Source organism: Melanotaenia boesemani, chromosome 7, assembly GCF_017639745.1.
Source record: "Melanotaenia boesemani isolate fMelBoe1 chromosome 7, fMelBoe1.pri, whole genome shotgun sequence".
NCBI lineage: Eukaryota > Metazoa > Chordata > Actinopteri > Atheriniformes > Melanotaeniidae > Melanotaenia > Melanotaenia boesemani.
Genome location: NC_055688.1, coordinates 22,209,832 through 22,224,475, shown reverse-complemented (window position 1 = coordinate 22,224,475; position 14,644 = coordinate 22,209,832). Strand labels below are relative to the sequence as shown.

The following is a 14,644-nucleotide window of genomic DNA, read 5'->3' as shown; positions in this document are numbered from 1 at the left end:
AGGTATTTTTTTGTACATGATAGTTGTCCTGCATATAGTGTGAACAATTTTAAATGATCACTTTTACTGCAGCTCTCAGGTTTCATCCTTGCTGTCATTGTCATGTTCAAGGACCCTGTCCCAATTGGAAAAAACATCTCTCTTTATGTGGGATGGACTAAACCCTGTCCAATGGCAGCCACCCAGACACCAGTGATAAGATATTTGAGAGGGGTCCTGTTCACATTTCACCAAGACCAGGCTGGACTAAGAGACCTCAGGGAGCGATTTCCCAACATCTCATATTTGGCCAACAAAAACCAGAGGTGAGTTTTTAAAGCAATACAGAGAACAGTCAAAGAAACTAGCAAGTACTGGTAAGAGACTGCTCTCTTCTAGGTCTGAGTTTAAATACTTTAGTTTCCCTTCACTGTAATTTGTATGAGTGGATCTCTTGATGGCATAATGACAAATAAAATTACAAGCAGCTTGATTTTACATACACCAGCGACTAGTCATGAATACGATTAAAGCACTGATATTATAGCACAGCAGATTATTGTGTCAAAAATTAATTTCTTCTTTGTTTTGGACACATATGCTGAGTCAGCCTAGCAGCTGACTGTTAACACAGTTATGGAGTCATCTGATATAAAAGGCCTCTGCTTGTGACTGTGATTGGACTCAGTGGTTTTGCAGATCCCAGAACTTTAAATGTAGAAGCTTGTGTCCTTATTTCATAACGTCATTTGCCACACTGAGTTTTGGGGTCTGTATGCAATGCTGTGTCTGTTTCTATTCCTAGAAAATCTGCACCAAAGCGCTTTTCACACAACATTATAGTCTGACTTATTGTGGAACAACCATTAATTTGATTGGTATGTTCCTTTGAGCAATGTCTGCGCAATCACCTTTAATTTGTTTTTACAAATATTTTTTGCCTTCATTTTTGCTCTGTTTTTAGATATTATGGCTCAAGAAAGTGATCTTCCTTCAGAAGACTTGGGTGAACCCTCAGTCATCATTGGTCAGGCCCTGGTTAAGGTCCAGGATGCTGCTGCCACGCTGTTTTTAAGGGTCCGTTTGAGACTAGCACAAAGCTTCACCGTCTTTTCTATCATCCTTCTGCTCCTCTGGATTGCTGCTTTTTTATATGGAAGCTTCTACTTCTCTTACATGCCTAGGGCAGCTTTTCAAACACCTGTCTACTATTATTACAGGTATGTACATCTAATTATGTGCAGCTGCAAACTGAACAATGTAGACACTTTCTACTATATTTGCATATTTTTTTGCTTTGACTCTCTCTATTATGTTCTTTTTTTTTCTTCTACAGGACAGATTGTGAATCTCCTTCTTCTTTCTTGTGTTCTTATCCTGTGGCCAATGTCTCCCTGATGAGAGACAAAAAACATGTAGGTATATATGTGAGCAACTGTCTACCATATGATTATCTCTGTGTACTAACAACTAATCAGTTTGTGATTTAATTGTTCTATATACAGGTACTGACATTCGGCCAGGTCTATCGGCTCTCTTTGCAGCTGGAAATGCCCGATTCTCAGACCAACCAAGACTTAGGGATGTTTATGATCAAGACAACCTGCTATTCACAGCATGGACAAATTGCAGCCTCTGCTCGCTCTGTAAGCTGCATTTTCCTGGGTGGCAACACACTTATATATTCAAACAAATAGCCAGTTTTTACCATGATTCACAGTGCTGTGTGTTTCTCAGGCAAGACAACTGCTGAAGGCCTCCAGCTCTCGCTTTGTGAGTATAGTGCTGACGCATGGTACCAATTTGATCACACAGGCTGATCAGAGCCAGATTAGGGCTGCTTATGCTTGCACAGTGTACTGCTGCAACAGAAGGTGAACTCAGTGTTTAGGTGACTCAGAAGACTAGAAGACTAACACACATGCAGACTGATTTTAAACCGTGCATGTGAGTTAATTCAACTCTGAAAAACAGAACCAATCCTGTTTTTTGTTAGCAAACAAATGTGAGTTAGGTATATTATAAGTACACATTTTGAAGCCTGCATGACAAACCATATAAAAGAGGTGTTGATGTGGTTGTTTTTTTATTTAGCAGAAACAAATGACAAGTTTTGTGTTATCACTGCAGTCATTCAGTTATTGAGCTGAATGTGTTGCTTCAAGGATGGGAAGAGGAGAAGAATAGAAAAGCAAAAAAGCCAAAAACAAAGCAGATCTGGCAGGGAACAAAGGAAATGTGGTTGTATCAGTTCTGAGGGGAAAAAGAGGACAAACACAGTGCAGGTGTGGTCATTTCTAACTAAAGCCAGTTGTGTGGGGAACACACAAAACAAGCTTAACTTTAAAAAATGAGGAACATGAAAACAACAGAAAAAAATCATATTACGATACATTGAACAAAACCTAAAACAGAAACCACAGACCATGACGTTTGCTTTATATAGGAATTCAGCTGCTCATCAACTTGGTGCCGTTTCAGGTCATACTGTGTGTGACAAGTTTGGCCTGCCTGCAGACCATTATTTTACCTAAACTCTATTATTGCATAATTGGTTTTGTATTGCCTTGATATAGTGCTCATAATTTCAAAGTTATCTTAAATATTTGTCATATTTTTCAACAATTAATTTAAGATTACATTTATAAATGGGATTCCAAGCAAATGCTAGACAGAGAACAGCATTGGGTTGAATTTTCATTTTAAACATGGCCTCATCCTTTTTGTAACTTAGGTTGTATTTACATATAAAATATTAGACTTTTAAAAGAGTTACTTACATTTTCAGTAACATTAGTTGTCTAACATTACAGCCTTAGAATTTTGTGTAAATCCATGAAATATTTAAAAAAGAAGCCCACTGAGATCACCTTTTTGTTCATGTTTATTAAAAATGAGCAGATAACCCAATCAGTGAATTATACTGAAGTTAAAGCTTCACCATGTATGACAGCATCAACCACCATTTCATCAATATGTGCCATGCCATCAGGGAAAGCATCTCGGTCTGTTGTTCTGTTGTGTCTAGGGCATGCTGCGATACCGCTCAGACCTGCTGAAGACTCTGGGAACACTGCTCTTCCTCCCGTTCTTCCTGACTGGAGCAGCCGAGCAGAAACAAGTGCTGGAGGTGGAGCTCTTTTCAGAGTACATAGACGATCCTGTAAGTAAGGTTCAAGAGTAGTTTAAGATAACTGGTCAGGGTCAAGAAGCTTCATTCAGGTTCAGGTGATGGGAAACACATTCTGTATAATGGGAAAATTTAAAGCCAACACATCTTTTTCTCTCTGTTCAGTATGCCCCTTCAGTCACAGCTTTTATTGAGATCCTGTCCAGCAAGGTCCAGATCTACGCATCTGAACTGTACATCCACGCACATTTCACTGGCTTACGGTGAGATTTATTAAATGCTCATATCTGCACACAGTTTTGTTTTTTCTTTTTAATATAAATTTTCATCTGATGTTGACTGGGGCATCAGGATGGGTGTTGACCCACATTGGGTGGCAGCAGCTGCCATTAGCCAGGGCCAGCAGCTGCCACCTCCTGGCCTTCTGGGGCCTGTGCCTCATGGCTGTAGGGTGCACTGGCTGGGGTCTTCCTCTCTGTCGTTTTAGAGGTGCTCCCGATGATTGTCAGCTTTGTTTTTTTTTTAAATGTTGAGGGTGGTTTTCTGTTTCCTTACAGGTGCAGCAGCTGGTTGTCTAGTTTTTTCTGTTTAGATTGAAAACTGATGCTGTTGCTTTCTGTCTGATGTATAATTGTCTTTATCTCTTCTCGTCACTTTCTTTTTCACTTCTGTTTGCTCTCTCCTTTCCTTTAGCCCCCACCCCATTGTCAGGCCCAGCATCTGTATGTAAATTTAGCAATAAACTAATTCAATAATACTTCATTATTAAGAGGAGGCTTATATGCATAAAGCTCCTCTTGGCAAAGCAAATTTGTTTGGCACAACACAACAGCCAGACCATCATTCCGCTTACTGTGAGCTATTAGCATTAAAGTTGTCAGGTTATAGAAAGATGCTAATGGTCATATTTTTCAGAGTTGTGTTTTTATCTGAGCCAGAAAAGAAGCCAGAGTCCCCAGCTGATGGCCAAAGTACCCTGGAACTGTTTTCAGCACAAGGGTCCAATGCTTAAATGTTTATTGTTTTCATCATCCTTGGGAACATTTCAGTGACTCTTGGCAGAAAGAAACAGTCAAACTAATAAAAAACAAAACAAAATCAGGAAAGCTTCCATCTTGCTCACAAAGATGTAAGGGGGCATAGACTCCACCTGATACCCACATCTTTAAATAAAAAGAATTTAAAAAAAAATTAAAAACAGAACATCTTTTATTCTGAAACTAAATTTAGCTCTTTCTTTTCTTTTTCTGCGTCCTGTCATCAGATACTTGCTGTTCCAGTTCCCTATCATATCAGCCTTTGTGGGTGTGTCAACTAACTTCATCTTCCTGAGCTTCCTCTTCATCCTAAGCTACACAAGGCAGCTGTTGGGAGTGGGGGAGAAACCAGACAAGGTGAGAGTCGAGACCTATTACTGCCAATAGTCTTCAGCTTCACCCTTAATGAGTTTGTGTCCAAAATTAGTTAAAATCTGAGTTTATTGTTGTTTACAGCTTACTAGAGATAGGCTGCAGGCAGAGATGGAGAACACCACAAACGACCTTCCACAGGATAACAAGGATGTTGCTGCAGGTACAAAGAAATAACACAAACTAGCACAGCCACACACAATTTTATTGTTAACACTGAAATTCGAAGCTATTTAAATCAGCCACTTAGTACAGATGATGTAAGTGTGTCATATTGAATCTGACTAAGATACAAACTCCTTAACAGGCACTGCAGAGCTGATGGGACCTGAGCAGACAGACCCTACAGATCCAGACGGAGAAGATCCCAGTTCACACACTGGCAACAACACAGAGATGCAGAATGGAGATACATTGGTTCAAGGCTAAAAAAAAATAGGTCTGAGGCAGCCAGAGGCCTTTAATAAAAGGAGACAGTGTGGAGAAAGTGATTCTGATAAGAGTTACTGAGATGAAAAGATAAGGGTGTAATGCTGGTTCCTGGTTCATAATGTTTTAGAAAGTGTACACCTTGTATTCTGTACTGATGTTGCTTCAACTTTAACCTAAATATCACTGGCACAATTATACCTTCATCACTTTCACAGATTTGTCATTTTCACTTCTTTTATTAGTTTACACTTCACTGACATGATTGTATTCTGCAACTCAACAAGAAGATCCAGCGGTCAGATAGCTATGTTCTTTAACAAAAACAAGATTTCCAATTAAAATAAAATACAATTTAAGTATAATTGAAATCTAAAGTACCAAAGACAATGTACTTCAAAACTGAATTTATTCAATGTTGTTCTGCCTCAGCATTTCAAAATGTCTTGTTTTCCACCTGGCTTTGTTTTATTTGTTCTGCATGGAGGAAATTTGGGTCATTTCTCTGTACAGAGCAGCTTCAATGCTGACTTGATGATGGATTTTCTCACATAAACAACTCACATCAGTTTAGGTCTGAACTTTAACTTAATCATTGTTTAGTAGAACAACTTGTTTTTCTTAAGTTCATTATTTTGATGCATGATCCACTTCTTCTTGAAACTCAGTTTGTGGATAGATATTCTCACATTTCCCTCCAATTAAGTTCAGTTTTTTTTAATCTATGATAGGCAAGGCAAGGCAAGGCAGTTTATTTGTATAGCACATTTCATGTACAGGACAATTCAAAGTGCTTTACATAAAACAAAGACATTACAGATATTTAGAATAGTAAAAGGCATCAACACATAATCAACACATAATCACAATAAAATAATAAATTACATTAAAATGATTAAAAGCAAGATAAGTTAAAAAAGTTACCGTGCAGATTTCATGCATAAGAGCATGAGAAAAGAAACGTTTTTAACCTGAATTTAAAAATGTCTACATTTGGTGAAAATTTAATCTCCACTGGCAGTTTGTTCCACTTGTTTGCAGCATAACAGCTAAATGCTGCTTCTCCATGTTTAGTCTGGACTCTGGCCTGGACTAGTTGACCAGAGTCTTTGGACCTAAGAGCTCTGCTAGGTTTATATTCTCTGAACATATCACAGATGTATTCTGGGTCTAAACCATTCTGGGATTTGTAAACAAGCAGAAGGGTTTTAAAATCTATTCTGTGACTGACTGGAAGCCAATGTAAAGATTTCAAAACTGGTGTGATGTGTTCAGATCTCTTAGTCCTGGTTAAAACTCTAGCAGCAGCGTTCTGGATGAGCTGCAGATGTTTAATGCTCTTTTTAGGAAGTCCTGTTAAAAGACCATTACAGTAATCCAGTCTACTGGAGATGAATGCATGGATGAGTTTCTCCTGGTCTTGATAACAAGCCATCCTCAGCCAAAAGTTTTTCTTTAAAATTTATAGCATTTGGAGCAAGTACATACATAAATACATATGTCAAAATGCTCAGTGATGATTTACTGAGGTAAATAAATCAGTTTTTGCTTCAGCCATTAAATGTAAGCTTGTGAAGTGGTTTCTTTTACCTGTTACAACCACCATGCATGCAGGTATAAATCATGCTAAAAATGACATTACTTTAAAGAAAATTCTTATATCTGTGCATGATGATTTTACCATAATAAAAAAAATAATATTAAAATCATTAAATGATTCTAAGAAACTCTGACACTGTCGTTCCTGGATATCATCCTGGCCTCTGGCACTGTTGGCCACATTCCATCAGCCGGCCTTGGATGAAGCTTTGGAAACTTCGTAACGTCACTACATGCAAAATGTGGCAGCAGCAGAGGGAATGGGAGAGAGATGTAACTTAGTGACAGGCATCAGGCTTTGAATAGCTGGAAACGTACAGAGAGAAGACACAGGTAAGTTAGAAACATTTAAACATTAATGGATTTAAATTTTCAATAAGTCTCATTTAAAGAAAACTTTAAAAATGCTGATTCAGTTCAAGTGTTTAGAGGGAGATCGTGTTTGTAAAGGCATTTCCTGAATCATATTCAAAACCTTTTCTCTTGAAAACATTTTCCTGTTGTACAAGCACATGTTCTCATGGAACAGAATCACCATCTTCGCTCCACATGGGACAAAAATATGGACACTGCAGATGAAATCCACATGAACAGGATGGAGATGGAGACAGGGGACACTGATCCATGCACCAGATTGTCAGATGAGACACATCAACATCTGTCAATTAGTGAAAAGCCATCCAACAGCTTTACATGGGGCAGACGCAGATTCAGACCTAAACTTCAAACAACAAAAAGCTTCCCCCCCTACAGTCAGTCTTTTGGAGGACTAGGAGAGGATGGAGAGTTAAACTCAGACTCAGTCATCACTTGCCAGGCAAATGTGAAGGAAGATGTGTGCGAAGAAACTCAAGGCACAGAGAAAAAAGCACATTTGACTGCAAGGTGTTCAAAGGAAATAATGAAGGCTAAATGGAGGTCCAGGAGAAAGGAGAGGTTGTGGGGTAGCTTTGAAGTTGGCACAGACAGCTGTGACAGAGGACGATGGAGTGGGAAGAGAGGGGTGGAGGAGAGTGGAAAAGAAAAGGAGCATGGTGTTAAGGTGAGGGAAGGGGAAGCAAACAGTGAGGGGAAATGCTGGAGAGGGGAAAGCTCCAGTTATGAGAAAGGAGCAGATGAAGACGACAGGAAGAAGGCTCCTACTTCAGCAGTACAGGGGGAGAACAGCAGCAGTATGGAGACCACCAAGGGGAAGGATGAGGAGGCTGATGGAATGATGGAGGGCTTGACATATCGGCATCCAAACCTCTCCAGACTCGTCCACTCCTCCACCTCCTCCTGCTCCTCTGTCAGCTTCTCCTCAGCAGAGAGTGATGAAGTTTTCAGTGAAGGAGAAGATGCAGCGTCAAAGAGAAAGAGCTTCAGGAAGGTGAGAACAGCTCCTGGATACATGATGTGTTTGAAACAAATTTTTAAAAACATGTTTTTGGTATTTGTCACATTTTATGTGCTCATGATTTTCCATGGAAAAAGCATAAAACCATATTTCTCAACTGTTCTTTGCACGTGTGGTTCTGCTAATTTGCATGAGCTTGAAAGAGAACTTTGACACCGTCAAATTTGAATGCCATTTGCATGCCTGGCTGCTGTTGCTGCTAAAGATCTGAAAGGAAGAGAAGACAGTGAGAGGATAACTAGGGAGTAGATGTTCACTCTCTGAGCTCAAAGTGTGAAACACTGAAAAGTAGATATTTTAATATTAATAGTAAATGAATAAAAAAAACTAATGTAAAACAAAAACAAACTCAGTTTGAAGGAACAAAGCTCACATATATAGAGCAAGCATTGTCTTTTAACTACAGTTATTTTAAAACAATGTCTCTACTGAGCATGCTTAGCTCCACTTCAGCTTCAGGTGTTTTACGTTTTTCTCTGCTGCATCCAAGTCTATAAGCAGCTGCTTTGTGTATATACAAAGTAGATCATAAGTGCACAGCTATGCTGCACTTGTAGAAAACAAGTGCACGTACATTTAACACTTCTGGTGTACCTGAACTTTCACTGGGAACATTCAGAGAATGTTGAGGCCCCAATAAATTATTTAAGAATTACTCAAAGAGAGAGATGTGAAACATCATTTTAGCAATAAATATTTCAGCATAATTAGAGGTGAAAATGTGCTTTTCAGCTGCATGTAGTGTTTTTACTGAAATGCATCACATCATTACATGTAGCTTAAACCCCTGTTAGATAAAAAAAAAAAAAAAAAAAATTTAAAAATTTGAAAATAATAATAATAATAAACTTCATGCAAAATGCAAAGACAAGAGTAAAAAAAACAGAATGGTAAACACTAGGTAATGATAAATAAAGTTAATCCCATTAATTGAAGTATACACCAAATACACACTGCACATCAACACAAGAATACAACAGCAGCAGGCTGCTGTCATTGGGCTGTTCTACACACAGAATCAGGAAATCCTTCCTACAAACAGCCATCAGACTGTTTAACAGCACACTGAGGAGGGTGGAGGAAAGGGAACACCACAGATAGTGTATGGATAGGAAAATAGACTGTCACCTGCAGGTCACTTTATCTTGACACATGCCACTTGTTGCTGCCACTTTCGACCTGACTTGTATATATTCATTGTGTTTACATATTTATATCCATTATTTACCTAATGTGACTTAATTCACTCCACTATATTTCTATATTTTCTATTTTTATCTATCTATCTATCTGAATATATGTCAGAGTAAATCAGCTCTTCTTTTATACAGAGTTGCTCCTGGAAAACATACCTAACTATGATGCACTGGTCACTTCGGCGGCAGAGTTCCTGGGTCCAGCTGGCTGGACATCAAGGCAAGTTATTTATATGTGATCTTTATGTGATTTATATGTGATCCTGAGGCTTTACCTTTTCTCACTCCTTAATGGTCATTGGTGGCCCCAGGTAATTTCCAGATGAGTAAAGTGGGTGAGGTGCTGAAACTGTACAGTGAACCAGAGGCAAAATGCCTGGACCGCCTGATGAGGGACCCGCTGAAACCATTTGTCCCGCAGTACCACGGTTTGGTCAACAGAGGGGAGCACTGTTACATCCGCCTGGAGGACCTGCTGAGTGGCTTGAGGAGGCCTGTTATCATGGACTGCAAGATGGGCGTCAGGTAACTTTTCCTCAACAGGTTGCCAGTCCAGTACTGACTGTGGAAAGTTTTGCTTTTAGATAAACAGGGAGTTAATTGGCTTGGTGCAATTTAAAACACAAAGACTTTTAAATCTGTAAATAAAACAAACTATGTGGGGAAATGAATTTAATATGAAGATAATGAATGCAACTAAGTTTGTTCATTTTATACTTCTAATACAGGTCGACACTGACATTTTCCTAATAAGTTATCATTAATCTTAATTAAGGAGGACCAGGTGATAGAAATGTCTAAATTAAAACATTGTCCTAGTTGGTAGCCTTGAGTTCCTCCAAGTAGCTGCCAATTAAAAATCAGGAGTCTTTAAAAAGATTAAATATTTTCTTGAATTAATTTCTGGCCACTTAAGAGTAATAGACTGGTGGACTTGAAGGGGCAACCGATACCCTGATCATGCTTTGTGTTGACTGAAACCAGGAGCAGAAGCAATGTTTTACTGGCAGAAAGAAGAATGGATTTAAGTGGATAGCAGATATTTCTGTGAGAAAGCATCAAGTCAGAAAGAAAAGGTGAATGTGAATAGAAGGTGGCTTCTACAGAAGTACTATCATTAACAAACTGTGTAAACAGGTGCAACTTGAAGGTTTTGCCATGGCCATAAATGTTCCCAGTTTCTAAATTTCAGTTTAGAAAACAGGTGCTTTACTTTCTTAGTAATTCACAATAAGAGAAATTTTTGCATGTCACCATATATGATCTTTTCAGGACATACCAGGAGGAGGAACTGACTAAAGCCCGTACCAAAGGCACTGTGAGGAGCGACATGTACCAGAAGATGGTAAAAATCGACCCTTCAGCGCCCTCAGCACAGGAACACATACAGAAAGGGGTGACCAAGTGGCGCTACCTTCAGTGGAAGGATGCAACCAGTTCTACATCCACACTGGGCTTCAGGATAGAGGGCATTATGGTGGGAGAGAGGGCTATTTCTGTTTTATTATTATTAACCAAAATGATGTGGCTGGCTAGTTGTGCAATATCTATGTTATTGTGTTTCTCTCTCACAGATGGAGGATGGCAATGTCCAGCGGGATTTCGGAAAAATCCAGACTCTGCCTCAGGTCACAGAGGCATTACTGCACTTCACCAGGAGTCATATAGACACTCTGGTCAGTTCTCTTTCATTAGAAACACTGATTACATAGTTGTTGAAAATGTTTCCGCCTCCTAATCCCAAAACGCTTCCTCAGCTCTGACTGAGAATCAACACCAACATGCTGAAGAAGTGAAAACTCAAATTAAATTTTTAAATTAAACCTAAAGAGGGCCTTCACCCGCTTTTTTCCCCCCACATTTACAATTTTGACCTCCTCACATGCCTTTTTTCCAAAGTTCACTACTTTAATCATTTATCCTACAATCTATATGCGGCTTACTGCTACAGAACTACAACTGTATCCATCTGTGTTCCCAGAAAGCGTACCACTCCAGGCTCCTGGCCCTGAGAGATGCACTCAAGCATTCACAATTTTTCAGAACCCATGAGGTTAGTTTACATTTAGAGACAAATCTGAACTTTTCATAACATTTCATAAAAATAAAACATAGATCCAGTTCATTTTAACTTTGCTCAGATTCATCCTTACAGTAATTCTGTCTGCACCTGTTCAGGTGATTGGCAGCTCGCTTCTTTTTGTCCATGATCACAGCAAGGCCAGCGTGTGGATGATAGACTTTGGAAAAACAACACCGCTGTCTGAAATGAAGGAGCTCCAACACAGCATCCCGTGGACTGAGGGGAGCAGGGAGGATGGTTACCTAATTGGCCTGATCTCCCTTATCACTGCTCTGAGTCAGGCCATTGATGTAGCCTCTGGGCAGCAGGAGGACAGCTGTCAGGACATGGAAGACAATATGGCTGCTTTAATGCTTTGAACTGCTGAGAAAACAGAAGATTAAATTATTTCTCAGAGTCTTCAGAAGCTGGGAAAGACAAAGGCTGGGCTTGAGTGAAACTCTATCCAAAGAAAAATGTGAAGTACTTTCTTGCTTGTTGTATATCTGGTATGTACATCATCAGGCAGTCAAAACATTTTTGTTACAAAGGCTCTAGACAATATTTTTTCTATTTTTAAATTGTATCACTCACAAAACAGAAGAAAGAAAATCAGCTGGTGTACTGTTTATATTTCACAAAGGCTCTGTTTTGTTGGGGTTGCTTCACTTGTGTTAAAACATATATCAAGCTTACAACATCAGATAGACTGCATGTTGTTATAAAAAAAACTTTCAAACACGCACATACGGTTGAGCAGTCTCATGTTCTGCCTATTATAAGTCAGTATGTATTAAAATATTAAACATGCAGGAAAACAATATAAAGGTGAAGAAAAACTGGTAAAATTATGTTATGGTATTATTATTTTTTTAATAATTTGCATATGATGCAGCTGGATTTTTTAAAAGGCTTTTCATATTAGGTGGTGCAAGCTATCTGAAACAAAGAATTTAGTAATGAAGGTCCAAGACTGTTAAGCAGCTAGAATCCTGCATCAGACAAGAGATGTTTACAGGCAGTTGTTAAAGGAAGAAATGCTACACTATGGTAAACATTACCATTTCCAACTTATTTGGGATGTGTCGCTGCCATCAAATTCAAAATGGGCTAATGTTTTCCAAGAAATGGTCAAATGTCTTAGTTTCAATATGTAATTTGGTGTTTATGTTCTATTGGGAATGAAAAATGGGTTTTTGCGATTTGCAAATCATTGCATTTTGTAATAGAAAAAAGAAAAGTGCCTTGGGTGTAAAAGATGGTATTCCTCTGGTGGTCTTCAGTTATGGGATCAAGTTGAACTCATGAAAAGATTGCTGAGGAACTCAAGAAGGTGGAAAATAAAAAGACTTTATTATCTCATGGCTAATCTATTAAAACATATCAACGCCAATGCGTTTCAGTCTAAGAGGCCTTCATCAGGACAAGTGGCAAAATGTTTGTCTGGCAGCTTAATTTTTGTATAAATAGTCAATCACCTGCCCAAGACATCCCTCATTCTACATGCCTCCTAAAGTACACAAAAACGTGGAGAACCCACCTGGAAGACCGATCATCAGTAGTAACGAATCGATTACAGAACCAGCATCTCAATTAGTTGACTTTTTCATTAAGCCCTTTGTCTTAGAACTACCATCTTATATTCAGGACAGTACTCATGTATTAAATAAAATCAAGGAGATAAAGAATATTGGACGCTCTCTTTTAGCCACTTTGAATGTTGAAGCACTTTATACCAATATCGATCACTAGAGGCATTATCACACTACTTGGAAAAGAGACATCCGGAGCAGATGCCCCCTTCTGCTTTCATCCTTCAACTGGCTGAATGGACCTTACATAACAATGTGTTTTTGTTCCAGAATCAATTCTTCAGACAGAAAAAAGGTACAGCAATGGGTGTTTGTTTCACACCTAATTATTCTAACCTGTTCATGGGAGCATGGGAAGAAAAATTTATTTACTCTGACCTCAATACCTATCTAAACAATGTTATATGATGGGGGTAGATATATGGATGATTTCATCCTACTTTGGTCTGGTTCAGAAGCCGAATTACTTCAATTCCATTCATATCTGAACAATACTAATAAGAATCTAAAGCTCAGCTTAGATGTCTCTTCATCTGTTATTAACTACCTAGATCTTAAAATCTCCAAAGATATCAACAGAGATTTACACACTTCTATTTTTAGGAAACCTACAGATCGCAATACTATTCTCAGAGCAGACAGCTTCCATCCTCCTTGGCTAATTGATAACATTACGTTTGGTCAATTTCAGAAATTGAAACGTATATGCGATACAGAAAAAGAGTTTGAAAGCAACGCACAAGACATGAGCCAAAGATTTAAAAAATAGAGGTTATAAACAACAAACTATACTCAAAGCTTTTAATAAAGCTAAAAGTCTCCCTGGAGAACAGCTGCTGGTCCCTAAACAAAAAGATCAATCGAACTCTTATCAAGTATACTTTGTGGCACAATACAGCAATGAAGCTAACCAAATCAAACAAATTGTTAAAAGAAATTGAGATATATTAAAAAGTGACAGTGTCCTTAGATAAGCTCTAGACCAGGGGTAGCCAACGTTGGTCCTCGAGGGCACCAATCCAGCTGGTTTTCCAGATTTCCCTGCTCCAGCACACCTGACTCAAATTAAATGGATCCAACAGCCTATAAGGATCTCCACAATGACTTGTTAGTTTAAGTCAGGTGTGTTGGAGCACGGAAATCTGGAAAACCTGCCGGATTGGTGCCCTCGAGGACCGATGTTGGCTACCCCTGCTCTAGACTCTCCAACGATCAGTTTCAGAAAAGCCCCGACCTTAAATGATAAACTGGTTAAAAGTCACCTTGCCCCTTTAAAACAAAAAACTTGGCTTTCTACCATTAAAGGTAACCACAAGTGCAGACATTGTAACCACTGTAGCAACATGATTAATGATAACTATTTTACAGAAATATCATCCGGTCGTAAGTTTGACATTAAATCATTTATCAATTGTAATACTTCATATGTAGTATACAGACTAGAATGTCCATGTGGCTGCTTCTACATCGGAAGAACAAAGCGCAAATTAAAAGCAAGGTTGGCTGAACATGAACATGCAATTAGAACTGATAACCTACAATATCCTATGGCTGTTCACTATCTTGATGCTAACCATGGTAATTGTAATTCATTGAAGTTTATCTGGAGTAGAACATATAGAAAAACCAATTATAGGTGGAGACAGACTTTAAAAAAAACTCTTACAAAGGGAGACATTTTGGATTTACACACTAAAAGTGACACAGTACCCAGATTTGAATGGGGAACTGGATTTTTCTAATTTTTTGTAATGGTCTTGTAATGTAACTGATTGATCTGTGGTTTCTTGAAGAAGTAATGACCAATATTTATTTATTTATTAGTAGATATACGTATGATTATTGATGTATA

At 38.5% G+C, this 14,644-nt stretch overlaps 2 protein-coding genes across 2 annotated transcripts; both read left to right on the top strand.

Annotated features, from left to right (window-relative positions):
• The first annotated feature begins 236 nt into the window (after positions 1-236).
• LOC121643667 (seipin-like) lies at positions 237-5,680 on the top strand. The gene is made up of 10 exons (XM_041991207.1): positions 237-305; positions 944-1,199; positions 1,316-1,394; positions 1,485-1,625; positions 1,717-1,752; positions 3,008-3,142; positions 3,275-3,372; positions 4,374-4,503; positions 4,603-4,681; positions 4,826-5,680. Exons 2-10 carry the CDS (start codon positions 949-951, stop codon positions 4,945-4,947), a joined length of 1,071 nt encoding a protein of 356 aa, XP_041847141.1. The 5' UTR covers positions 237-305; positions 944-948; the 3' UTR covers positions 4,948-5,680.
• Positions 5,681-6,289: 609 nt separating this feature from the next.
• Positions 6,290-12,466, top strand: si:ch73-22a13.3 (inositol-trisphosphate 3-kinase A). The gene is made up of 8 exons (XM_041991206.1): positions 6,290-6,879; positions 7,056-7,915; positions 9,274-9,358; positions 9,450-9,663; positions 10,411-10,615; positions 10,713-10,814; positions 11,120-11,191; positions 11,317-12,466. Exons 2-8 carry the CDS (start codon positions 7,067-7,069, stop codon positions 11,578-11,580), a joined length of 1,791 nt encoding a protein of 596 aa, XP_041847140.1. The 5' UTR covers positions 6,290-6,879; positions 7,056-7,066; the 3' UTR covers positions 11,581-12,466.
• Positions 12,467-14,644: the final 2,178 nt, after the last annotated feature.

Excerpts from the sequence above, each read along its gene's own strand:
- LOC121643667 (XM_041991207.1), top strand. The coding sequence starts at position 949 with ATGGCTCAAGAAAGTGATCTTCCTTCAGAAGACTTGGGTGAACCCTCA. Across the intron at positions 1,200-1,315 it reads CCTGTCTACTATTATTACAG|GACAGATTGTGAATCTCCTT; the intron begins GTATGTACATCT and ends TTTCTTCTACAG. Across the intron at positions 3,143-3,274 it reads CAGAGTACATAGACGATCCT|TATGCCCCTTCAGTCACAGC; the intron begins GTAAGTAAGGTT and ends CTCTCTGTTCAG.
- si:ch73-22a13.3 (XM_041991206.1), top strand. The coding sequence starts at position 7,067 with ATGGAACAGAATCACCATCTTCGCTCCACATGGGACAAAAATATGGAC. Across the intron at positions 9,359-9,449 it reads CCAGCTGGCTGGACATCAAG|GTAATTTCCAGATGAGTAAA; the intron begins GCAAGTTATTTA and ends TGGTGGCCCCAG. Across the intron at positions 11,192-11,316 it reads AATTTTTCAGAACCCATGAG|GTGATTGGCAGCTCGCTTCT; the intron begins GTTAGTTTACAT and ends GCACCTGTTCAG.